General features: G+C 35.6%; 1 protein-coding gene across 1 annotated transcript; it reads left to right on the top strand.

Annotated features, from left to right (window-relative positions):
* Window positions 1–812: 812 nt before the first annotated feature.
* Window positions 813–26,740, top strand: GCSAM (germinal center associated signaling and motility). Its single transcript, XM_051985276.1, has 5 exons — window positions 813–1,050; window positions 8,781–8,849; window positions 18,228–18,268; window positions 24,727–24,755; window positions 25,237–26,740. Exons 1-5 carry the CDS (start codon window positions 971–973, stop codon window positions 25,492–25,494), a joined length of 477 nt encoding a protein of 158 aa, XP_051841236.1. The 5' UTR covers window positions 813–970; the 3' UTR covers window positions 25,495–26,740.
* The last annotated feature ends 705 nt before the right edge of the window (window positions 26,741–27,445 follow it).

Genomic DNA, 27,445 nt, shown 5'->3' with positions numbered 1-27,445 from the left:
CAGATTAAGTTGGGGAATTTCATTCTTTGTCTCCAGAACTACGATGATCCAACCAAAAAGAAATAGTGAATTTTTTCCCTTTTTCTTTTCCTAAAGAAATATATGACAAATCTGAAAAAGAAAAAAAGGTTTGAGATTAGGTTTTTAGCTTTAAAAGCTAACCAGAAGGACCTAGATTTCATCTTAAAGGCAATAGGAAGCTGCTGGACTATACTGAGTAGCAATGTGACTTTGGAAAAAGAAATATTGTAAGTTCATCTCCTTTTTGATATCTAATTAAATTTAGAGCCATTAAAAGTCCCTCCCTCTAACTGCTTTACTGCTCTTAAGCACACACTTACCTTTCAGTATCCTGAACTACTCATATTTTTTTTTTAATTTTCAAACATCAAAAGGAGTTATCTGGACAGAAACATTACTCATTTTGTTCACACTCAGACAGAGAAGCCAAACTCACATGTCTCTGGCAGTAGCAGAAATTAAGTTTTAGTAAATTTAAACTTAAAACTTCAAAAAGCACTAAAGATTTATCCTTGTGAAAAAGCACTAACCTTATGAAAAGGCAGCTTTATGGAGGATTGACTAGAGCTAGGAAATAGTTGAGGCAAGAGACCAACTTGGACGCCATTGAAATTATCTTGGAGAAAGATGGGGAAGGTCTGGACTGTGAGATTTCATCCTAGCTGGTACATTCTGTTTCTCTTCAGGGCTTATTGGAACACTGAAGTGAGGACCACAAGCTTCATTATCTCATTCTCTAGCACTTCAGGAAGTCACATGTGGACCCAGGCACCCACAAAGTTGCACATGCATTCCTTTTGCCTCCTCCCTCTGTTTCCTCCTTATCATCTTCCTCCCCTCTTTAGATAGTCCCTTTTCCTATAGATTGAGTCCTGGACTAGCAGTTCAATGATGACGTTACCCTCCTTACATTAGACTTCTCTCTTTCCTAAGATGTGGTACAGGGCAGATGAAGAAGGGAGTGAAACAAGGAGCTGGGCTGAAGAATCCCAATGAAAGGATGGGGAACTGTCTCCAAAGAATATTCAGGTGAGTCAAGGCTCAGGACTCTGCCTTGTAGGGCAAAGGCAACAAGGCAGCTGCCATAAAAGAAGGAACTTTGCAGATAGAAAGGTTTTATTTATATCTTTATATCTGGGATGGGTTTGAGTTGGGGATGTGGGTAACAGATGGAAGTCACATAGCCTAAGACAGTTCTGGGTTTTCAAGAAGTTTTAATATGTGGCTTAGATTGAGAGGTGGAAGACACCTTACAGACAATCAAATCCAATTTCTTCATTTTACGGATAAAGAAAGTGAGGTCCCTGGAAGCTAGATAACTTACTTTAGGTGACACAGCTAGTAAGTGACTTAAATGTTTGAACCTTAAATCCGATGTTTGTTATTTGTATGACTTAAGGAACGTCAGTCTCAGATTTCTTGATTTCAGACTTTCTAGACCTTATAGTCCTGTGATTAAAGCCTCATTCTATATTATAGCAGCTGCATGGCTTAGTGGATAGACTACTGGACCTGAAGTCAAGAAAACTCATCTTTCTGAGTTCAAATCCAGTCACAGCTATTTATCAACTGTGTGAACCTGGACAAAGCACTTAACTGCTGTTTGCCTCAGTTTCTTCAACTGTAAAATAGGGATAATAAAAGTTCCTATGTCACAAGACTGTTGTGAAAATCAAATGAGATAATACTTGTAAAATACTTAGGATAGTGTCTGGTACATAGTAGCTTTATATAAATGCTTATTCAGTTCCTCTGCTTCCTCAAACACACACACACACCCTGGAAGAAATTCATTTTATGTGGGACAAATTCACTTAAGTCTTTTTCTTTTTTTTTTTTTTTTGTGCCTCAGTTTTCTCACTGAAACATAGAAATTGCTGTATTGATCATGTAGGTGTTTATAAAGAATAAGTCCATGACTAGGAAATGTACTTGAAAATGGAATGTGTCAATTTTTCTTCTCTTTGACAAGTGATTTCATTAGAGTAAAAAATTTCAACTATAAAGTGATGAACAGAATCCTTTTTGAAAAAAAAAAAAAAAAACTTGAAAAGTCCTCCATGAAGGCAAGCCAAATGAAATGTACTGTATAAAAAGTCATAGCAAAGTTCAGGGATGATCAGTTGTAAATGCTTTTGCTAATCTCAGCAATAAGCTGATCCATGACTACTCTGAAGGACTTAAGATGAAACATCCTATCCATCCCCAGAGAAAAAAAATGATTATATCTGAATACAGATTGCATCATAGTTTCTCTCTCTCTTTTTAAACTTTATTTTTCTTGAATATTTTTTAATCAGGGTAGGAAATCTATGTTTTCTTTTACAACATGACTTTATAACATGGAAATGTTTTGTATAACTTCACATGTGATTTCTTAATGGGGGCTGAGGATGGATAGAAGGAAGAGAATGTGGAACTCAAAAGTTAAAAAAAAACAAATTTAAAAAAAAACTGTTTTAAATGTAAGTGGTGAAAATATTAAATAAATAAAGATTTTTAAAAAAGATTCCTAATGTAAAACTTCTCTTCACATAGAAAGATTAGCAACTCAACTGAAATTTACTATTTTAGAACAGGAATTCTCAGTTTGTGGTTCACACATTCACAGAGGAGCCATGAATAGATTTTAAAGGGTCTGAGAACTTAAATGGGAAAAAGAATTCATCTTTATTTTCACTTTTTAAAAATTTTCCTTTGTAATCCTATGTATTTTGTTTTATGCATTCAAAAATATAATTCTAAGAAGGGGTTTAGAAGCTTCAAAAGACTGCCTAAGGTGTCAGTAGTATAAAAATTGAGCCTTTGGTCAAAGAAAATTAGTTGCTTAGGATACTGAAAAATCTACATCAGTTGTGGGCAAGAGTGGGAGGTGTTGGGTGGGAGGATGTGAGGAGAACAACACACAGGTTTGTGTCAGAGGCAAGACATATAATGCTTACTGTGTGTCTGGTGCACTACTAAGGATTTGGGGATACAAAAACAGGAATAAAACAGGTCTTTTTCTAAAGTTGTTTTCATTCTACTAGGAGATTATACATACATATGCACACATGTGTGTGCATATATTCTAAAAGCTTTAGTGCTTTTAGAAGTTTTCTTACTAAAACTTAATTTCTGTTGCTGACAGGGATCTGTGAGTTTAGCTTCTCTGAGTGTGGACAGAATGAGTGACATGTCTGTCATTTAACCCCTTTTAGTATTTGGGATTTCAAAAAAGAAGTATTGTGGTATTCTCTTCTTTTCTTAAAATATAATCATTCTCTTTGGGAGTAGGTTTCTTGGGGAGGTTTTTGGAGGCAGCCTTAGTTTCAGTTCCAAGTAATAATTACTCAAACGCAGCTAAGAGTTAAAATCTAGTCCTTTATTGTGTCCTTTAAAGTCTTGAGCTTCAGCCCCTAGCTCCCTCTGAATGTCTCTAGCCAGCACAAAGGTGGAATATGGAATGAATCTAGCTCCACCTCTGAGAATGGGCTTCTGTGTCTGGCCCTGAGAGCTTCTTCCTTGTATGTTCCACACTGAGTACAGACCAATCATTACATCACTGGGAAACCATTATTTGTTGTAGGTTTAAACCAATTCTTAACAAGATTTAAATCAATTCCACTTAGTACCTTGTTTCAAGTCCATAACATCTCCTTGTAGGATCAGATCAATCATACTGAACCATGCTAAATTAGATAATTATTGTCTCTATCAATTCTAATGACTTAACACCTTGTAAGCATTCCAACAAAGTGTGATGGGGAGGTGTGTACTTAAGAGCAGTAGAGCTGTTGGAGGATCTTTATGGCTCCAAATTTAATTAGAAATCAGTGGTGCAGGATTTCTGGAAAAAGAGATGAATTCATAATATTTCGATCTCCAGAGTTTTGTTTTTGTTTTTCAAATTACAGAAGAAAATAGCTAGGGAGGGGATTGAAGCTACTGACCAAACAATTCTGGACCCATTGGGAGGTCATCTGTCTCTAGTTCCTCTGAGGGTAAGTGTTGAAAGACATAGATCAGAGAAGGAAGAATGGGAATAATTGAAAAGTCAAAGCTGGGAGATACCTAGAAAGGCACCCTATTGCAATACAAAGCAAAAAAAGTGATAATTTTTACTTGAAGTTCACAGTTTCCCTAGTATAGGGCAAACAGCTCTGATAAAACAAAACAAAACAAAACAAAACAAAAAAAACAAAAAAACAGCTGATCTTTTCACAATTTACCCAATAAGAAAAAAAAAAAAAAGGCAAACATATTACACAGAAACCCAGTTCAAACATAGGAAATGATATTTTCCAAATAAGACTTTTTCCCATCCCCAAGGAATTTCCTGCCCTTCCCAAAATCTGACATATTGTGTCTGGCTCAGTATTAGTTTTGAAAAAAAGGTAGGTCCTGTGAGACAGGAATTTTATATCTTTATTTTCTGCTATGTTAGCTACTGTCCTATTCAAACAAGGGGAGGTATATAAGGAAACTTTCTTCCTGATTTGGGTTTAAGGAGCTCTGATTTTTATTAGCTGTGTGACCCTGAGTAAGCATCTAAACCTCTCTGGGCTCCATCTATAAAATGAGGATAATAAGATATATTTTCTGTTTCTTAGTTATTGGAAGAATAAAACCAGATGATAAGTGGAAAGTAATTTATAAACTGTAAAGCACTACATAAATGTAAGCTATTACTCCATTCTTCCCCAAATGGGAGAGTGATTCAATATAATTCGACATGTTTTCATTTAAATCCTATTCTAAGCCAGGTAATGGGGGAGGGGGAAAGACAAAGATGGCATAATCCTTGTCCTCAAGGAGTTTATAATCTCTTTGAGGTATAAAGTAAGTACACATACAAGTTAAATACAATGCATGCAACATGAATGCAAAGTTTATTAGATATAAAGAAGGCACAGGTGTTAATATGACTGACCCTAATTCACCTCCCCTTGTACTCATGTTTTCAAGTCCAGGAGTTTTCCCAGCAAGGGGGCCAGCTACAGGTGCCACACTGATATAGTAACTCTTCTGACTTTATTTGTGTGGAAAATTTTTTGTAATTTTGCTCATATAATTCCTGACTTTCCTTTGGTAGATAGATTCCCAAATAGTTTATACTAGTGACAGTTATTTTGAATGGAATTTCTCTTTGTAGCTCTTGCTGTTGGATTTTGTTGATGATGTATAAAAATGCTGAGGATTTATGTGGATTTATTTTGTATCCTGCAACTTTGTTAAGGTTGTGAGTTATTTCTAATAGCTTTTTAGTAAAATCTTTGGGATTCTCTAAGTATACCATCATGATATAGTAACTCTTACCCATCTATGCTCATCAATGCTACCTATTGAGCTCCCAGTATTATGCTTTCTGCTTATAAAAATCAATTCCAATGACATTGTTAACTCTTAAGCATGACACTTTCTAAATAAAAAAAAAAAAAGCCAGAACAATATTTAGTCAATTATACTAAAAATTATGAACAATCAAATCATAACAATCCTTCCATAAACTCGGGCAGTATAATCCCACCAGTGGACATGGGGCTTCGTGGCTGTTTTGCTTTGTTTTTGAATTTGATAAGGAGAAGTAGAGTTGGTACTCACTTAGACACCCACGTCACCTGCTTCTTTTCAGATCTTCTCTGCTCCCCTACTACTCTGGGACTACTGAAACACTGATAAGCTTTTTTATCTAATAGCAGCTTTAAGCCTGGCTGGCATCTGCAGAGTTTCCCACATGTCTTTAGTTAGTGTGACATTCTTTCAGGGGGAAGTATTCACCTTTGATAGTGGAATCTATAAAACTATTGAAGTTTTCTTTTCTATTAGTTTTGAGGGATTTCTCCTCTCCAGCCTTACAGGGCATTAAAAGGCAAAATAAGCATGCTTTTGAGGGGTTTCTCTGTCTCATGGTGCAGCTGTCACCAGAGAACAAGTTCTTCATCCCCAGCAGAGGATTCTCCTTTCCATCAATCAGCTCTCTCGAATAGAAGCGCTTTTTTCCAAACACCTCACACAAACAAATAGCAGATCCTTTAGTGAGCTAGATTCTGCTTTAATGCTCCAATAGCTTGTGAGGTCTGTCTTCTGATTTTTCAACTATTCTCATTAGCTTCTCTCATCATTGTCTCTTCTCCTTCATTCACCTTCATGACTCCTGATTGGCTTCAAATCAGACCCACTAAGCATTTTTATAACCCATAGCTCATTGGTAGCTATGTGAGAGGTAAGAAGTCAGGAAGACTGAGGCAAGGGACAATTAAGGTATTTTTACTTGGGCAGCTTGGTGGTGCCTAGAATCAGGAAGACTCATTTTGAATTCAAATCTGCCTTGAAACACTTACTGGTTCTGTAACCCTGGACAAGTTACAAGAAAGAACTATTAAGAGTTCATCTCCTTTTTCAGTTACAATTTTATATGTAAAATGTGCTGTAAAAAGAAAGGCAAAAATGCTACAGTATCTTGGTGTCACAACAAGTTGGGCACAACTAAAAAATGGATCAACAACAATCTGTCTCTCTCTCTGTTTCTGTCTCTCTGTTTCTCTGTGTTTCTTGTCTCTATCTTTGTCTGTCTCTGTCTGTCCCTCTCTATCTTTGTCTGTCTCTGTCTCTCTCTTTGTATCTCTCTCTCTCTCTCTCTCTCTCTCTCTCTCTCTCTCTCTCTCTTCTCTCTCTCTCTCTCTCTCTCTCTCTCTCTTTCTCTCTCCTCCCTCTCTCTCTCCTCTCTCCCTCTGTCTCTGTCTCTTTCTGTCTCTTTCCTCTCTCTCTCCTTGTCTCTCTCTGTCTTTCTCTCCCCCTCTCCCTCTGTCTCTGTCTCTTTCTGTCTCTTTCCTCCGTCTCTCTTTCCTCTCTCTCTCTCCTTGTCTCTCTCTCCTTATCTCTCTCTGTCTCTATCTGTCTCTCTGCCTTCCTATCTCTTTATGTCTCTCTCCTTCCCTTCTTCTCTGTCTCTCTCTCACACACACGCATACACATACACATACACACACAAAATGATAGTGATACATAAAGTACTTGTATTTTGATCACTATTACAGAATACGAATTAACCATCTCAGAAAGGTATTATTACATCTTAACTGGAGAATCCCAGGTACAAATCTAGGAGGAAACTTAGATGATATTTTATTCACCTTCCTCCCTTTACAAGAGAGGAAATTATGACCCACAAAACATTGAGTGATTTATCCAAAAGTAAACAATAAATAAGAGTTAGGATTTGAACCCAGATTGCCTCTGATTCCAGATTAAGAACACTTTTTGCTATACTATCCTGCTTAGAAGAGTTTTCTCTCTCGAGATGCATTTGATTTGTAATTAATAAAAAGGAAAGGATTGGATATTTTGATTTGAGGAGTTGTTTGTTTCTTATTTCATTTTGTTCTAGCCCAAACCTGAGGTTTTGTTCTTGTTTTGTTTCGTTTTTCTTCAAAGATCATACCAGAAGTGAGGCTGAGAAATCTTCCCTAGTTACTTGAGTCCCACAGAACATCTCTTCAAGGCCCCTCTCAAAAGTGAAAGGCCCAGTTATGCCCCAGGCTGGGCCCTACATGTAACATTGTAGAGTTTTTACAAAGAGAGCATTTATTTCACAAAGTATAATCAAAAAAAAATTACTCCCCATCATATGAGAGGCATAATCTCCCTCCCCACTTGGTAGCACCTCAGTCTCTGGAGTGGGGAAAGGAATTAGGTTCCTAACCCATAGAGCACAGTCCCAATTTCAAGTCCAAAAACTCTTACTTGTGCTAACTTCTGAGGCAGTCTGGCTTCCCAGGGTTTGAATGCTGATCTATCTGTCTGTACCACCTTACCTAAAAATCTGACCCTAGGGTCGCCCATGCCTCAAATTCTCTATTCAATGGAGATTACCTCCCAAATCTGAAACTGAGGTCAACAACATAGAATAGCAACAAACACCACTAAGGACATTTTTCAGAGCCAGTAGTATAAAGGGGAGAGCGTAGGGAGGATTTTCCTTCTCCTCTCACAGGTTCAGCTCATAGCACCCATACATGTCAGGCACAGCAAATATCAGTCACTGGAAAAGAATGCATCCTAAAAGATGGTGGGGGAAAAAAAGTTAATGGCTCAGTCTTTCCACTTTTATAGATTTGAGCAGTCAGTCAAAATGGACCATTCCTAACCACAAATTATAATTGTTATACTTGGAATAAATGGCAGAGACTGCAATTCCCTCTACAAGCCTATACTGAGACAAATGGGGTAGGATTTATTACTATTATTTAGAATAGAGAAGAAGACACTGTGTGTAGTTTAATGGAGAAAATTCTGGACTTGAAATCAAAGAAATCTAAGTTCTAATCCTACCTCATCTATTTGTGCTAATAAGTAAACAGGGCTGTGAGAATCACATGAAATAATGTATATTTCTTATAGCAAACTTTAAATTACACAAATATGAGTTTTCATTAAGATCCTAGACCTAGAGCTATAAGAGACCTGAAAGAAATATCTGCTTTTCACAGATGAGAAAATGAGGCCTAAAGAGGTTAAATAATTGTAGGCTTTTTTTTTTTTTTACACTGAAAGACTTTGTAGGGACAAAAGCTAAAGAGAAGTTGGAGTCAGACAGAGAGGGCAGGGCTGCTTCTGATGAGAGAAGAGTTCAAATCCAGCCTCAGATACTTACTGGCTGTGTAATCTTGGGCAAATCACTTAGTCTCATAATTGTCATAAAAATAAAAAAAATGGCAGACTATAAAGAAATTGGAATAAAGATTCAGGAGCACTGAATTTTGTGTGTTTTATTGTAGATGGCCAAAGGACACTCAAGAGGAGCACGGGAAGTCCAGAATTAGAAATTCAAAACAGAAAAAGTTCAGGTAAGAACTAAATTGAATCTATTTGTTGCCAAACTATCAAAGACTTGGGGTCTATTAACTTCAAAGAATCCCAAAGGAGAAGCCTTAGACTCTCTGCCTCAAGTCTCTCCTTTCTTAAATCCTTTGTTTACCTAATTGTGAAACTAATATCTAAAGCACAGATCTGGCCACTCACCAGCTCAAAAAACTCCTTTGGCTCCCTATTGCCTAAAGGATCAAATACTAATTCCCTCATTTGATGTTTAAATCTCCCTACAATCCAATTCCAGATGAACCTTTCCTGACTCATTAAACATTATTCCCCTTTATGAACTCTTCTGGCAACAATAACTGGACCTTCAAGCACCTTTAAGCAGTGACCAAGTGAAGAAAAGGGAGAAAGCAAGAGGGATATTATGTGCTTTGAATACTGTTTGTCCTGTGAGGATCAAGTTCAACAGAAACACAGACTAAGACATTTAAGTCCATTGCTACTTTGCACACTCATTTCACATATCTTTGTACCCCATCTCCTCATCAATCATTTCATCTGTAGCTCTTGGTTTCTGTTTTTTTAAGGCGGTTACTTCCTTTCCCTCCTGTTTCACTGATATTATTTTGAGGTTTGTGGGAAAGAGCATCTGATGTCAGTTTTTCTGAACTGGACCACACTCTTTCCACCCACTACTTTCGCAGTAGCCTGGTTCTGAAATAACAGAAGAGAATGGGAACTAAGAGCCACACAACTTCTGAAGATAATAGTTTTTGCTAATAATAGAGTGTGTGGAATACCTTGTGTTTGGTGTATTTTTTTTTTTTAAGAAGGTGAAGGAAGAAAAAGCAAATGAATCAAACATCCACAGATATTTAGTAAGCAAATATATGTGCACAACATTGGGTTAGACCTTATAGTTAGAGTCTCCTTCAGGAGATAGAACCTATCAAAGAATCACAACATTTCAGAGTTGAAAGGGACCTTAGGGACCACCTAATCTAACCAATATCTGAAAAAGAAAAAAAATTCACAATATATATGATTAGCAGCTCATCAAGGATTTTTCGTTTTTCTTTTATTTTTTAAATTTATTTACTTATTTAAAACTTAAATACAAAATAGAAAAAGAAAAAATCTGTTACCATGTGCACAGCAGAACATAAATCAATATTCAAAACATAAAACAGACAAATTTTCATTTCAAGAAAGGCTATATAATAAATATCACTCATTGTGTTACAGAATTGTCCATCTTTCCTTTACTTCCTTATAAGTTTTCTTTTGTCCTCTGCTATATACTATAATCTTTCTTTCCCCTTACCTCCCTTTACTTCTCCCCAAAATACTATGATTAAGCAGGAATATATATATATATTATATATATGTATGTATATATACAAATACATATACAATCATATACACATATATGTTCACATACATCTACATGAATATATCTATATATACTTTTATCTTCAATTTCTCTGAAGGAGAATAATATCATCCTTTCCAAGTCTAAGTCTGCATATTTTTCTAAATCCACCCACTCGTTATTTCCTACAGCACAACAATATTCTGACTGTATACTATCTCATAATTTTAAATAGTCTAAAACAAAATTGAATAATGTGGCTGATATATAGTATGGTTCCCCTATTTTTTCTCTTTTGATTAAATCTGTTTTAGCTTTAATTTTGTCTAAGATCAATAATTACTACTTTTGTTTCTAATAAATTCTACTCCTGATCATTATTGTTATGTTTGTGTGTATCTCTTATTTCCTATCCCTACTGACTCCTCTGCTTAACTTATATCTGCTACCTTACCATATCTTTAGGTAACTTACTCCACCTCCAAGCATCTCTCCCTGATCCTTTTCTCCTACTTTTTCTCCTCTCTCTTTAGCTGTTCCCATTAATCTACATATCTTATTCCATTCCCATTAATTTACACATTTTTCTATATTTCCCCTTCCTTATCCTACTCTCTTCCCCTTTTATTTCTTTATAAATTTAGAAGATTTTTATATACTTCTATATACATAGTTCCCTCATTAACCCATTTCCAATGTGAGTAGAATTCCAGAACTACCAGCTTTCCTCCCATTTCTAATTCCTTTGTCAATTCTTGCTCTCATACTTCATTCGTATAACATAATTACTCTTTTTTACCTTTTCCTACACAGTTTTGCTTTTAAAAATGATATCATACTCAGTTCTACCCCTATATTTCTCTTGAACTACCTACTTACTACTTACAATCTTATATGATTTACATTTCCAATATGAAACATAGTTTGCCTTTATTGAGTCCCTTAATTTTTACCCCATATTTCTTTTGTATGTTATATGTCAAATTGATGAGGTGCAAATGATGAAGCTAGTGGTAATGAAGAGATGTGAAAATTGGGGTGGGGAATCCCCTCTGTGCAGGTCCAATGTGAAAGAATTATGAATGGCAGAAAAGGGAAGTTTATTGTTCACTAAGAAGGAAGCTTTCCTAGTGGACAAAACTTCTCTCTAGGGGTTTGGCACTGAGAAGCCAGCTTTGCTAGGAAGACAAGGCGAGGTAAATTTAATGTCCTTCTTTTCTAAAATATGATTCTTCTCTGGGAGCAGATTTCTTGGGAAGCTTCTGGAGGCAACCTTAGTTTCAGTTCCATGTAATAATCGCCTCAAATGCAGCCAGGAGTTAAAGTCCAGTCCTTTATTGTCTCTTCCAAAATAGCCCAGTTAGCTTTCTTTGAGATCTATCTCTCTCCTTGGTTCCGACACCTCTTGCTGCTAGTCTTTTGTCTCTTCCAGCTTCAGCCTCCAGCTCTCTCTCAACCTCCTCAATGACTCCTGCCGGAGGCTCATAGGGCTTCTTATATGTAACCTCTTAAAGGTGTGAACTCAAAGATTAACTCCTCCTCCAAGAGTGGGATTGTGAGAGCTGTAATTTGTGAATCTCCTCCACTGAACTTGTGAATCTCCTGAACTTATGAATCTCTAACGCTAATGTGTGAACTAATGGGTGAACTCTTAAAGGTGTGAAAGGTGTGAATTCTGAACTAGAGAACTATTAAGCACAATGCTAAAATTAGACAACTGATAGCACTTTGTAAGAATCCTAACAGGTAAAAAGTCCTGTTAGGGAAATAAAAAAGGCTAACACTGAGAAGAGAATATCTTCATAATGGGCAGAAGTCCTGGCAGGCAGCCTTGCCAAGAAGAGAGCTTCCTTGGCAAAGCAAATTCCTGTTTCAGACTTTTGCAAAGATTCAGGGTTCAGAATTGTCTTTTATTAGCAGTCTGAGGCTTGGGCTTCCATTCAAAATTAAATGAGATTCCTTCAGTGTTCTCAATGCCCAGGGCTTAGATTTCCAGTTAAAAAAAGATTAATTATCTTGGAGTTTTGAGCCACTCAATAGGATTTTCAGACTAAGATCTCCAACTGAATGAGACCACTTAACTTGAGAGGCTATCATCTGGGAAAGGCATACTTTTCCCAGGGGAGAGCCTGAGACCCCGAATCTCCCTTCTTTTACAGTTTAAGGGGATACAGTTTCAAGATTCACTCCCATCAAAATTGTCTATTAAGTTCAGGTCTTTTACCACAAAATCCTGAAAATCTGGTAATTCGTTGAATATCCATTTTTTTTCCCATTAAGGATTATTCTTAACTTTGCTTGGTATGACATTTTCAGACACAACCTTAGTTTTTTTTGTTCTTCCATATTATAGCATTCCAAGACTTGCAGGCTTTTGATTATAGCTACTGTTAGATTTTTACGTGAATTTTATTTGAATTTTGTTGTTTTCTTATTTAAATTGTTGGGTTTTTTATTGATTATATATTCTCCTTGAGCTGGTGGTTTTAGAATTTGGCTATGATATTATTATAGGTTTTCCTCATGGAATCTTTTTCTATTTCTACTTCCCCTCTTGTTTTAACACTTCAGAACACTTTTTTTCAATCATTTTGATGAGGGAAGTCCCAAAACTCTTTCTTTTTCTCTCTCTCTGACTTTGGGAATGAGCTATGAGGTAAAACACTTGAAGCTCCTGGAAGGAGAAAATCTTTTTCAACCCTGTCTCAGTGAAAGACTGCCCCAGGGAATCAGATAAAGTGGTTTATCTAGGTGGGGCTAGTTGAGTTCTGAACTAAGGAATTCCAACCCTATTCAATTAAAGATATTCTATTCAATTCAACTCAAGCTGTACCCAGCCCCATCATGAGCAACCCCTAGCTTGTAGCCAAAGCTTCTATTATAAAAGAGATAATCTAAAACCCTCTCTTTGCAGAGGTCCTAACATGCCATGCTATGCTAGGCTATGCCATGTTATGCCAAGGAAACCTCTGCCCACTGGAATAATATTCTTTTCCAGTGCTACCCTCTCTTTATCCTCACCCATTTCCCTAATGAGACTTTATCCCTCTCTGTCAGGATTTCTCTAAACTTTACTTCTCTGTTAGACCTGGCTACTAAGGAAATCAGCCTTTTTAGTCATGCATAGCAAAGGCTGACTCCCCAATGCCTATAATAAACCTCTTGTATCAATCTAGGTTTTTGGGTTTGTAAATTCCTTTATAAAAAATCTCTGCGCTGCCAGAAGGGGGTTCTCCAAAACTCCCTACTTATGCACCAAATCCCAAGGGGATATAGGAGAGCCTAATCTCTCCATTTGGTTCCCTGAACCCCAAACCTGCCATTAGACCTCATTATTTAGCTCCCTGACCACCAAGAACCCTAATCTCATTTTGGTTCCCTGAAACTAATCTCATCATTTGGTTCCCTGACAACCTTAAATCTAAACTTCATCATATTTTGGTTCTTGGAACCCCCAAACCTAAATCTTATCAATTTCTTGTATTATTGTATCAAGATTCTTTTTTTAATTGCAAGTTTCAAGTAATTTTATTATTATTATCTTTTCTCTTCTTGATCTATTCTCCAGATCAGTTTTTCTTCTGAGATGTCTCACATTCTCTTCTACTTTTTCATTCTTTATAGTTTATTATTTCTTGGTTTCTTATAACTTTGCTGGCTTCTGATTCTATTTTTCATGGAGTCATTTTCTTCCTTAAGATTCTGAATCTCCTAATTGAGTGACTTTCTTTATATATATATATTAGTTTTTCTTCAGTCTCGCTCATTTGATTTTAAATTTTTTTTTGGGGGGGGAGTTCTTTCATGAATTCTTTTTGGTCAGGTGACCATTTAGCATTACTCTTTGGGGTAGAAGAGGCTGTTTTTGTTCCAGTATCTTCCTCTGAAAATAAACTCCAATCTTCTCTATTCCCATAGCAACCTTCTACACTTGGGTTTTTTCTCCTTTGCCTGCTCATTTTAAAAAAAAATTGTAGCAGAATATTGGAGTAATCATTTCTAGTTCTGGGGTATGAAGAATGGTGCCTCTGGCTTCAGGCTTTTGTTTGGTTCTTCACTCTGGTCTGGAATCCACAGACCAGTCCACAGCCAGCAGCATCCTTGCTTCATTTCTTCTGCACTCCCCAGGCATGTACTGATTCCTTTTCTCTTGGGGTCACTCTGGAAGCCCAGCTGGACATGGCATTTCTTATCATCAGAAGTTCTTTCAATTTTCCCACTCAGACTCCCTATTCCCCACACTGTTTGGGAGGTGAAGATTCCCGTGGATGGGACAGAAGTTGTCTCTCAATCCAGCTAGCTCATCACTCACTGTTTCAATGGAACAGCATGGAGATATTTACACACACACACACACACACACACACACACACACACACACGAGCCAAACCTATTCCTGGTATCTTTTTTCAGATCTTCTCTCATTGTGCCACGAGGACTACTGTTCTGCCCCAACTCTTATTTGTTTTTACTGTTCTATGTTCACCCTGAAGCACAATTTTGTCTTGTTTGTAGGGGGAATCTAGTGAGTTTGGCATTTTCTCATGTACTCTGCCATCTTCCCAGAATTTTTACTCTCAATCAAAACTTTGTAAAATTCCCACAAAGAAGCTAACACTTCCTGAGACAGTTTATACCACTTCTTAAATAGTTCCAATTGTAAAAAGGATTTTCCTTATATAGAATCCAATCTGCTTCTCCATAGAATTTACCTTTTGCTCCTAAGTTCTTCTCCTGGAGCCAAATGAAGAAAAATTAATTCTTTCCTCTGTTTTAAACAACATATAAATGTTAGCTATTATATGAGATCACTGATCAGGAAGACTTGAGTTCAAATTCTGCTTCAGACACTTACAAGTTGTGTGAGACCCTAGATAAGTCACTTAACCCTGTTTGCCTCAACTATAAAATGAAGTGGAGAAGGAAATGGCAAACCAATCTTGTGTCTTTGCCAAGAAAATTCCCTAAATGGGGTCACATAGAGTCAGACATGACTAAAAGGACTGAACAACCACAAAAGAAGAATCAATTTATTCTCTTGGCCTCACTTAACTTACTCCAGTCCCTATGATGAATGTTGTGTCAAGATAACTGCTATTTAGTGAAAAAAAAATGTTCATTCAAATCCTCCAGGTTAAAGATAGTTATGGTCATTGACCACAAACTTGCCCACTTACTATAGGAGAAAAAAAAAAAAAAAACTGGGTTTCATTTTTCTTATTTGTAAGACTAAAAGGTTGGACCTGGAACTAAAGCCTATAATTCCTTCTGAAGCAATAAGTTATCTCAGAGTAGTAAAGACACTTCAGATATCCCTAGGCCATTGTGGATTTGAATATCCCTTTCTAGGTCAATTAACAAATCTACGGAAAGAGGACATTCTTATATGTACATAGCTATCAACTCTGCTTATCTGAAATTATTTCAGAAACTTAGGAAGAACTGTCCTATCCCCTATACATAAAAAACCTATTTTTCAGCTACCAGATACTTGAAAGTTCTGAAACTAAAAATAAATTCTTTTATTCTCTAAATAGAAAAAGTGAGTTTAAAATACAAATACAATTAGGAATGTTTAATTCATTTGCTTAAATTCACTCTAGGGTAAAAATGATAGGTAATATATAGATTCTTAAATTAGCATAGAAGAGAAAATATGGTGATGCTTAAAGAAAATTGGGAGAACCAGCATAAGAGGACCTTATGATAAATATAAACCTGGAACAAATTTAACCTAATCTACTTATTTTAAAGATGAGAAAACCAAATCCCAGGGAGGTTAAGTGACTTTCCTTTTATTATCAATTCAACAAGCATTTATTAAGCTCTTACTAAAGGCCAGTCATTATACTTAGCACAGGGAATGCAAATATACTGACCAGAAAAAAAAGAAAAGTCTGCCTTTGAGAGCCTTATATATTATGATGAGAAACACAACATATAAAAGGCACCTGAAAAATAGGTAGGAGGATAAAGGTCCACTGGGACATGATAAAGGAAGTACAGAGAATAAGGAGATCCAAAAGTAAAGCCCAAGAGTAATGAAGACATGGATCTCCTGAGCATCCTCCATCCTTGTTTTGGTTAAAGACTAGTAAAAATTATAGGAGACAGCTAGGTAGCACAGACAAATCTTCCTGAGTTCAGATTTGGCTTCAGACTCTTACTAGCTGTGTGATCCTGGGCAAGTCACTTAACCCTGATTACCTCAGTTTCTTTATCTGTCAAATGAGCTGAAGAAGGAAATGACAAAACATTCTAGTATCTTTGCAGAGAAAAATCAAAGGTATTTGTGGCCAGAGGGAGGGAGAGGAGGAGGATCAGAAAAATGACTGAACAACATGACTGAAATAACTGAATAAGAAGGATTTGTAGGACAAAAGGATACAAGTTCAAGTAACCCAAGAAGACCCTCCTGCTTCTAATAGTGTTGGAAAAATCTGTAAAAGTTTGGGAGCAGTGAAGGAATTATGACAGTACATAAGACAAGTTTAATCTTAAAGAACAAAACATACTTATGGTGTTTTTCACTGTAGATGGCCCAGATCCCACAGACTGTGAAAAAAGTGTTTAATATTGAAAAGTAATTGAATGAGATACGATGAAAATCCAAATCACCTGATTTCTAAGCCTGTCTTCCGTCTTCTAAATCATAGTATCTACAATATGAAATCAAGATCTTCAAGAAGAGAGATGCTGGAAAAGGACAAATTTTGTGTTTCACTTTTTTTTTTTTCCTTCTCTGTAAAGAAAAAGTTATCTCAAGTGCAGTAGTGCAAAGGTGAATTTGGGAATTCTACTTTTATGTTTGTTAAACCATAATAATGACTCTAATAATATAACAGTATAATAATAGTATAAGTAAATAATAAAAGCACTTCTACCTCTGACAGTAGTTGTGAAGATTGAGATAATATTTATAAATCACTTAGTTTTAGTATGCCATACTTGGTACAATACAAATTATTATTATTATTATTTCATCAGTGAAAATTTTAGGCCAGAAAGGAGATTCTTACAACCCCATACAACCCCATAAATTGAAGAAGATATTTTTAGAGAGTTTATGAGCTTTTTTGAGTCAATTATTAGCCTACATAGAAATAATTGACCACTTTGTCCACCAAAAAACCTGGCCCTAAATAATAATAAAATTTTAATTTAGGAGAAAAATTGAATAGTGCCAATAATAACCTGACTAGTTGAGAATTCTAGAAGTTGGTGATACAAAGACAAAAAAAAAAGAGGGGGAAATGGACTATTCTTTAAGAAATCTGACTTTCTGCAGGAAAAATTTGGACAGTATCAAGATAAAGGTGATAATGATTAATAATAATAATAATAAATGTTTATCTAATGCTTTAAAGAAGCAGCAGAGCATAGAGAACAGAGAGCCAGCCTTGTAGCCAGGAACATCCGGGTTCAATTCCTGTTTTTGACACAACTTGACTATATAACACTTATCAAGTCTTTTAATTTCTCAGCATTCTAACAAACTTTCTAAGATACTAAGTTGAAGAAAATGTGCTGGCATGCTTTGGAAGAAAGTTTCCTCATCTGGCAATTTACTGTACTAATGGAATCCAATTTCAGGTCCTATCCATGGAATAGCACCTTAAAAATTTGTGAAATACATTATTTCATTTGATGATATCCTATGAGATAAGCAATACAGATATCCCCATTTACGGATGAAGAAAGAAGCTCCAAAAGATAAATTTGCACACACACACACACACACACACACACACACACAGTTCCACAGCTAACAAGACAGCATTCAAATCCAGTCCATCCAGATTCTAAGTATTGCTCTCTCTCTGCTCTACTATCTTGCCTCTAATGTGAAATTCATATCATGGTTTTACTTTTGCTCTGTTGGAGTATCATAGACTCCAAGTTTCACCTTGTCATTACTAAGCTAAATCTTTGGATATGTTAAAAAAAAGATTGGATCTAATCTCTTGCTGCATTATAAAAACCTTTTCAGATATAGTAAATATTGAGGTTTATATTTTGATTCCTTTCTTTTTAGACAAAAAATGGAAAGAAGAAAGAAAAAGTTTCACAAGGAGAGTAAGTTCTTAATTTCTTTTTTATATTGACTTGTTTTTACTAAGAATAAATTGATAAAGCATAGATGTGAAATCTTACACATGGATCTACGAAATTGATTGCTACAATATATGTCCAGACAAGCACCCAAGTGAAAACAATCTATGGTTTTTGAGAAATTTGAGCTAATTATGAGTTAGCACTCCTCAAATTTCTCATCTAAATTTATCTTGCATTAATAGGACAACTTCGAGGACTAAGGGAATATCCACTACTCATATCTAATCAAATATCCAAAGCACTGTTATACAAAAAAAAAAAAAAAATAGGCAACATATTTTGTAAAGGATGTTGGTAAGTTAGAATGTACTCAAAAGAGCACAACTAGGATAATTAGGAGATAACAGATCATCAGAGGAGCAATTAAGGAACTGGGAGATATATATCCTGGAGAAGTATTAGGGGAAATGATGCTAATAATGATGATGACGACAAAAATGACAATGATGATGATGATAATGATGGTCAAGACTGTAGAGATACTGACTTTTAAATAAACATAAGGAAAAACTTCTTAATAATTAGTACTATCAAATAAAAAAAATGAAATAGGCTGTCTTGAGTAGAAATATACCTATCACTAGAGATCATCAAGCAGACATTAGATGACTACTCACGTCCCTGTGATGTATATACCCTTATTTTTTCATAAAAGATATCTGTAAATAAGCAATGAATTAGATGTTCTTAAAGGCCCATTTCAAAGAGATTTTAATTTAAATTTTTTAAATTGGCTAAACTAGAGTTTGAGGGGACCTATTTACATTGCTAAGGAGAAAGTGGAATAGACCTTTTAAAAAATGCATTTGGAGGCAACAATGGAGGAAAAAAAGAATATAATTGATCTTTGAGTCATCTGCATGGAGACAATAATTCAAACTATTCAGAATAAAACTATCCAGATAAAATTCAAACTATTCAGATAAAACAAATTCCTGAGTCCATGTCCAAAAAATCTCTTTGCTTGGTTTTTCAAATGCTTCAAAATTTTTTTTCCAACCTCTCTTTCCATCAGCTCACCACATTTTGTAAAATTATTTGTTTTTATCAGATGACAGAATTTTTTCTTATTTCATTAATATTAATATCATCCCATAACACATACAGACTACACATACACACACACATACATACACACATACACACACACACACAGTCCATTTCACTCTCTTTTTCCCCTGCTCTTTTCTTTTTTCATTCCTTATAATCCCTCATATCAACATTTTCCTTTCTTGTTTTTCCTCTTCTACTCTGTTTGTGTCACAAATTATGTGTTGAAACTACATGATTATTTTGCACAAATTGTTGGACACAGTTTTTTTCCCCTTCTTTTGTTTCTGATATTATATATTTCATTAAAATATTTCTGATTTTCCTTGTCTATTGTTTCATTTGTATTTCCTCCAATGTATTTCTTAACTGCTGTTTTATTATCATTTTTAATGCTTAGCACAGTGGCTAACAGATAGTAGATTCTTTATAAATATTTGTTGATGGGAATATTTATTGATTCTCTTTAATATTTTTATGAGTGTCCACTTTTTTATTGCATCTTAAATCATCTTCTAATTTTTTTTTCTAATTTAAGTTTTTCTCTTTTTTATTTCAGTGCATTTATTATCTATTCTGCTGTATTTTTAAAGAAAATTCTAATTTTTGTTATATTTCTATTGTTTTTCTCTGATATTTTTATCCCAGCAATTTTCTCTCTTTTAGCCCATCATTGTCTCAAAAAAATTTTGTCTCAATTTTTTGAGTTTTTCTACAAGCAGATTTCTTTTAGGTGTTTCTATTAATTTGACCTCTTTGGAATTCTATTGCTGCTTTTTGAGAGATATTCAGGAGCAATTATGTATTGTAATTTCAGTCTGTCATGCTCCTAAAAACTCTATTTGTATTTTATGTGTCCTGATAGCAAAGTATGCTACATATTACAAATAACTAATAATTTAAAATTTTTAGTTTGATGCCATTTAATTAAATTTATGTCAATTAAAGATTGTTTCAACAAATATATGCCATTTTCCCACTATGGGGATACTTCTGTTATTCAAGGGAGTAAGTAGAAGTGCTTAGCTACTCTGAAAACTGTTAGTCTGACATCTTAGGGCTGTACAAAGGGGTTCTACTAGTACATCATAGTATCCTTATGTTGCCTTTGTATGTAATCTACAAAAAATAGACTCTATTTGTTCCTTCTTGGACTTATTTACCCCTTATCTGATTAGATTATTACTAAATCATTGATGTAAGATAAAAATAAATTTTTCAAATTGAGCTGATTAGAAAATTTTCCATTACCCTACTTCTGCTTCTTCATTTCTACCACTGGTCATAAGGGGTTGTAAATAATCCCCCAAATAAATCATTTCTATCTTTGTCATTATATGTGTAAATTCCAGGTTAGCTCCCTGGAGACCTCAGGATCAACCAGAGTCAGGATAAGCAAAAGTCCTTGGTCTTTAGGGGGAGAAGTGAAGGAGATGGAAAAAACTTCCAGGAGTTTTGCCAAGGATCCCTCCTTGATTCTAGAGTCCAGAATCTCCACACTTTTCTCCTCCTCTTCCTGAGGCCAAGTTCTCTCACCTCTCTCACTCCGCCTCCTAATCTTTACCTACAATTCTCTTAACCCCAAGCATTGAGCCAGCATTAACTGAGAGAAGAGAAATTCCAAACATATGCTAATAGAGTTATTATTGTCCAATAGGTAATTAGCCTTAAGTGCTCTGTTGCACACCTTTTAAGAGTTTCAGCCCTTTACAATATGTGCTATCCCTATTTTTTAAAACAATACCAAAAGTGTTTTTTAATAACCGTGTCCATCAATTGATGTCACTAGTATGGTTTGATGTCAAATTCTAGCCATAATGGCAAACAACGTCTTTAACCCTATCATTTGATAATAGAAATTTTCCTTTAGCAGGAGAATTTTGCAAAACATACTATAGATATGTATGTATTTATATTAATTCTATAAATTTCTAAATAGTATATCATTTATCTTCATTCATGATGCTTCTTCCTTTCTTCTTTCTTTTTCCTTCCTTGACATGGAAGAGCTTTTCCATGACCATTGCTTAGTAAGGTCTGGCAATTGCAAAAAGTCAAAAGCAGTACTCCCAAGTCCAACTCTGCTTCCTAAGATAATTAATTTCCACCTCTCATGAAGAAGATGGTAGTGCCAAGAAAGGTAAAGGAAGAATGTTTTCCCTCCATTTATATTGGCTTAACACCAAACTTTTCCCTCTAATGAGCTCTTCACCAAAACTTTTACATCAATTTGATCTTCCAACAGAAAATGGAATTTCAAGTTCTGAAATCTGGTTGTGACCTTTTGGGCCCAACCTCAAGGACCTTCTGACCCACTCAGAAATCTAATCCTGACCTATCCATCCCTACTCTAAATCAGGATCTCTTTTAGAAAATGCTTCACTTCTATCTTGTAATACAACAAAATCCACATTTCTATCTGCACTTTGAAAATCATATGTAGGATGGATTGGAATGGGTAAATACCAGAGAAAGAGAGATCAATTATGAGATCATTGCAATAGCCCAAGGTAGAAGTGATCAGAATCTGAAATAAAGTTAATACCTATATAAGAAAGAGAAGGATTCAGATACAGAGATATTTTCTGAAGGTAGAAACAATAAGAGCTGGCAATTGATTGAAGAGAATGAGAAATCAAGGATAATGCAGAGATTATAAACTTGGTGATTGGAAAGATGGTTAAGAGAAATATGGAAGTTAAAAAGAGGCATAAATTTGAAGTAATGCTCCTTTTTGGACATCATCATTATGATCATATTAACTAAAATTTATCACAATTGGTCTTTACTATAATCCTGTAAAGTAGCTATGATTGTTATTGTTATTACATTTTACAGATGAGGAAACTGAGGCAAATGACTCATTTAACGTTAAAGAGGTTAAATGACTACTTAAAGCCACACAGCTAGTAAATTTCTGAGGCCTGATTTTGAACTCTGGTTTTCCTGACTCCAGGTCCATTATTCCATCTATTGTGACACCTACCTGCCTAGGACATTTTGAGATGTTTAACAGATATTCAGCTTGAAATGTTCAGTAGTCACTTGGTGATTTGAAACTGGAATTTGGGCGAAACATGAGTTTATAAAGAGATCATAATTCAAATCATGAGAACTAAGGAAGCCAAACAAGTGAAAGATTATAGAAAAATGATAATTAGGCCAGAGTCTTAGGTTATACCTTCAGTGAGGGAGAGTGGTATAAATTAAGATTCTGAAAAGGACTGAGGAGTGAGCAGACAGATAGAAGGAAAACCAAGTACAGAGAAAAAGAAAGATCAGGTGAAGAGGGAAAAGCTAAAAATTTTAAATGTTACAGATGGGTCGAAAGGAAGCAGAACTGAGAAAAGGCCATCAGATTTGCCAATTAAATAAATTGAAGTTCAAATTAAGTAAGAAAATTGGATTGCAAAGAGCTAAGCAGTGAGAAAAGAGGAAATGGAGGCAATGACGGTAGACAGTCTTTTCTTGAGGTTTGGCTAGAAAGAGAGAAAAATATAACTTGAAGGGAAGAAAAGGTCTAGTAAAGCTTTCTTAAAGATGAAAAGGTTTGCTCTCATATTGGCTAAGATGACAGGAAAAGATAATGATAAATGTTGGAGGGAATGTGGGACATTAATACATTGTTGCTGGAGTTGTGAACTGATTCAACCATTCTGGAAAGCAATTTGGAACTATTGTTTAAAGGACTATCAAACCGTACATACTCTTTGATCCAGCACTAGAGACCCAGTAGAGGCAGGGTCTATATCTCAAAAAGATCATTAAAAAAGGAAAAGGTCACACATGTGCAAAAGTGGTTGTCACAGCCCTTTTTCTAGTAGCAATCAATTAGAAACTGAGTGGATGTCTATCAGATAGGGAATAGTATTGAGTCGAAATTATTGAGTCGATGCACTGAGGTCAGGACTGCTGAGCACTTGAGGCTAACTACTGATTGGACAATACTCTATGGGCATATCCTTGGAAAATAGTCCTTTCCACTATCCTGTGCTGGCTCAATGATTGGTGTATACAGAGGATTGTAGGAAGGACTAGGGGGTGGAATAAGACTAGCCAGAATCACTCTTTGTGGTAGAGGAGGGAAAAGGCAGTTTTGGAGATTCTGCTTCCATCCTGTTCAATCCTATGTCTAAGACCAAGAATAAAGACTAAGGACTTTTGCTTATCCTGACTCTGGCTGATTCTGAGGTATCTGGGGTGTTAGCACAGTTGTCACAGGGAATGGCTGAATAAGTTATGGTATACAAATATAATAAAATATTATTATTCTATAAGAAATGATCAGTAGGATGAAAGGCCTGAAGAGATTTACATGAACTGATGATAAGTGAAGTGAGTAGAACCAAGACAACCTTGTACAGAGCAACAACAAGAGAATAAAGAAACAACAAGAGCAACAACTGTGATGATGGCTCTTTTCAACAATGAGGTGATTCAAGCCAGTTCCTATAGACTGATAGAGAGAGTCATCTGCATCTAGAGAGAGGACTATGGAGACTGACTATGGATCACAATATAACCTTTGTTGTTGCTTTGTTTCCTTGCTTGTTTTTTTTTTTTCTTTTTCATTTTCCCCTTTTTGATCTGATTTTTCTTGTGTGGCATGATAAATGTGGAAATTTATTTAGAAGAAGTGCACATGTTTAACCTATATTGGATTACTTGCTGTAATTGCAAGTTTTGCAAAGGTGAATGTTGAAAATTATCTTCGCATATATTTTGAAAAATAAAAAGCTATTAGAAAAAAATGAAAAAAGTTTGGACATATTTGTGAGCAGAAGGGACATAACCAGTAGAGATATGAAGAGATTAAAGATGAATGATAGGGCAGGAGGATGTGGGATGGGACAATCTGCTAGAAAAGATGAGAGGGGATGGAATCAAGAATATGAGGAGAGGAAAAGGACCACCTCATTATCAGAGAATAAAGAAAGAATGAGAGATTATGTCAAAGGGTTTTGAGATAAAGAGAAGGGGACAGGAAGAAGCCATGGTTAATGTTCTTTTTTTTTCTCAGTAAAATAATAGGAGAGGTCATCAGCTGAAAAAGTGGGGATAGTAAGAGGGAAGTATAGGAAGATTTGAGTAAAGAAAGTAAGAACAGTTTTTGAGAGGAGTAGAAACAAAAATCAATTAGAGAGAAATAAAAGAATTGCCTTGCTGCAGTGAAGTTAAATAATAGATTTGAAGTAGACACGGGCACCTCTGACTGGACTTCAGCCAGTCTGTTCAGCAGCTCATGCCTGCAGAGAAATAGGTGGTGGATCCTTGCTCATTCACTTCACCTATAGCTCTATGCCTGTTCTCCCTTCAATTCTATACTCCTCGAGGTCTGATCTTTACTGACTGTTGTTTTCTTCTTCTAGGGGAAGAAGTTTCACTTGCTTACCACAAGGTAAGGAAAAACTCATTTTGTTTTTTCTGAAACAAGCTTAAAAACGCAGACCCATAGGACATGCCAGGGGGTGTATATATAGAATTGGCTCCCATGTGGCACCATCTGGAGGGCATAAAGAGAAGCCCTCTTTCTTCTAGCTGCCACAAAGTTTAAAACTACTAGAAATCCACCCTTTTAGATGAAATACTATTCTCTCAAGTTTGAGAAATGCAGGCCTTGGAAGAGGAATATACTAAGGTATTATTTGTCACAAATCTTCATTGAAATGTTCATGGATGAATTTCTCTTCCATGATAGCTAGCTGAGAGCATGGCATCCTAGTAATTTGGGCACCACTTGGATAGGAAAGGCTGAGAGAGCACAGAAGGGAAGAAGGGAGGGATAATTTAGGGGGAAAGAAGAAAAGGAAGAGGGTTGCAGAGAAGCGGGGGATTGGGAAGTACCTGAAATAAACATGATCTTTTTTACCATTTGCCAGAAAAATCATGAAGGCAATGCAAAGGAGCCATTCTATGCCCTCATAGTGCACTTACCTCAACGAATGCCTTCCACAAACTCCACAGAGAATGACTATGAGAATGTGGGCCCCAAGTACAAGAAACCCAAACCACCGGATCATAAGCATGAGACTGAATACGCCGTTCTTAAAGTTCCTTCCAGGCCTCAGCCTTCCCACAGCTTACACGATGAGGAATATGAACTTGTCATGCCTGTTACTCATGATTCTTACCCATAGCTGTTGCTCATCCCACCTCAACCTGATGAATTCAGGGAATCTGAATATATAGAAATCTCTAAGAAACAGATAGTAAGGTAGTTACTCATAGTAACAACAAAAGTAACTGTAACAATTCATCGTGTGTATAGAATGCTTCAGGGTTACAAAGAGTTTTCACATACTTTCTGCTATTTGATATTTGCAATGACTCTGTGTTAGAGCTGATCTTGTGAGGTCCATTTTACAGGGGAGGTACCTGAAACTCAGGGGGACAGCATGGCACAATAAGCTATGAACCTGATATCAGAAATATTTGAGTTCATATCCTACCTCAGGTACTTCTTAGAGGTAAGATTGGACAAGTTACTTAAACTTTTCTGTTTCTCAGCTTTGTCAGGTATAAAATAAGGAGGCTTGCATTAGATATCTTGTAGGGTCCTTCTAGCTCTATATCTATGATGGAATGACTGGCTCCCCCAAAAGCCAGGACTACTGATTCCCAGTTCCCAGGTTTAATGCTTTTTTTTTTACTATACCACAGTCTGAGGCCATAAAAATCACAAGTAAGCCTTATCTGAAAGATGGCATTTCCAGGCAACAGCTTCGAGATCCATTTCCCCAGACATGTACAGCCCATTCCAAACCCCTCACTGTCTTATCCAGTCTTCCTCACTTGAGAAATTGGTCTTCCTCTACAAGAAAGAGAGAAGTAGGAGATGGGGCAGGATCCCAAAGTGATCAGTTACTTCCATGGCCAACCTACCAATATTGTTGTTATTGCTGTTGTTGTTGTTTTTTTGGGGGGTTGTTTTGTTTTGTTGCCTGCCTTGCCATTTTGTGTATCTGGAAACAGGAAAATTTTCATTGAAATTCTTGAAGATTTAATCCATTTGATGAATTCTTTCATTCTCTCTCTCTTCCTCCTCAAAAATTCCTAACCCATAATGTTAAAGGTAGACGGATCCTTAGAGATCAACCTAATAATTATTTTTCCAATGTATTTTTCAATTAAGTATTTTCCCTTCTTTCCAGTTTCATTTAAAGGAAAAAAGAAAACTAACAAATATTTGTAGTCAAGGAAAACTAATTACGTTGTCAATATATAAGCTTTCATTTTAGAGATGAAGAAATTGAGACCCAGGAAGATAACATGACATGCCTAGGGTCATACACTAATGGAGCTAGAACTACAACCTTGTTCTCCTGACTCTTGGTGCAGCAATTTTTATACCCCAACTAGAAAATATCTTGAGTGAAAATTAAAAAGTTAAATTTTAAAAAATTAAAAATTTAATTAATTAAACTTTTTTTTTAAAAAAAGAAAACTAATGAAAATATTTGTATAGCTCTTATCTATATGATTTTCCCTTTTGATGTTAACTTAAGGAGAAGAGAGGGAGAAAAAAAACAATTTGGAACACAAGGTTTTGCAAGAGTGAATGCTGAAAACTATCTTTGCATATGTTTTAAAAATAAAAGCTTTTTTAAAAATTAATTTAAGGAGCAGCTATATGGAGCAATGGTCCTACAGTACCAGAACTAAAGTCAGGAGGACCTGAGTTCAAATTCAGCTCAGACACTTAACACAATACTTACTAGTTGTGTGACCATGTGCAAGTCACTTAACCCTAATTGCCTCGCAATATTATTATTATTATTATTATTATTATCATTATTATTATATATTAACTTCAGGTAGAATTCTCTGCCTTTAAGGTACAATATTGTTCTATTATATTGTTTAAGGTATAATATTTGTTCTATTAATAGAAACATCTAAGCTTGGAATGAGAATGGAAGTATCTTGGAATATTTGCCGACATAGGCTGTTCTGAAAGCAGAAATTGGAAACTTTGGCAGTGGTAGAAATAAAATCCCATACATCTTATTATTAAGTCCATTAATCAGAGTTTAAGAAAGGGGTAGAAATATTCTCAGGTCTCCAGTGTTATTACATTTAACTGGTGGC

This window comes from Antechinus flavipes, chromosome 3 (assembly GCF_016432865.1).
Source record: "Antechinus flavipes isolate AdamAnt ecotype Samford, QLD, Australia chromosome 3, AdamAnt_v2, whole genome shotgun sequence".
NCBI classification, from domain to species: Eukaryota; Metazoa; Chordata; class Mammalia; order Dasyuromorphia; family Dasyuridae; genus Antechinus; species Antechinus flavipes.
The sequence above is the reverse complement of the archived record's forward strand: the minus strand, read 5'-3'. Positions and strand labels throughout refer to the sequence as shown.

Coding starts and splice junctions, on each gene's coding strand:
- GCSAM (XM_051985276.1), top strand. CDS start 971: ATGAAGAAGGGAGTGAAACAAGGAGCTGGGCTGAAGAATCCCAATGAA. Junction 1,051..8,780: donor TGTCTCCAAAGAATATTCAG/GTGAGTCAAGGC, acceptor GTTTTATTGTAG/ATGGCCAAAGGACACTCAAG. Junction 24,756..25,236: donor TTTCACTTGCTTACCACAAG/GTAAGGAAAAAC, acceptor ACCATTTGCCAG/AAAAATCATGAAGGCAATGC.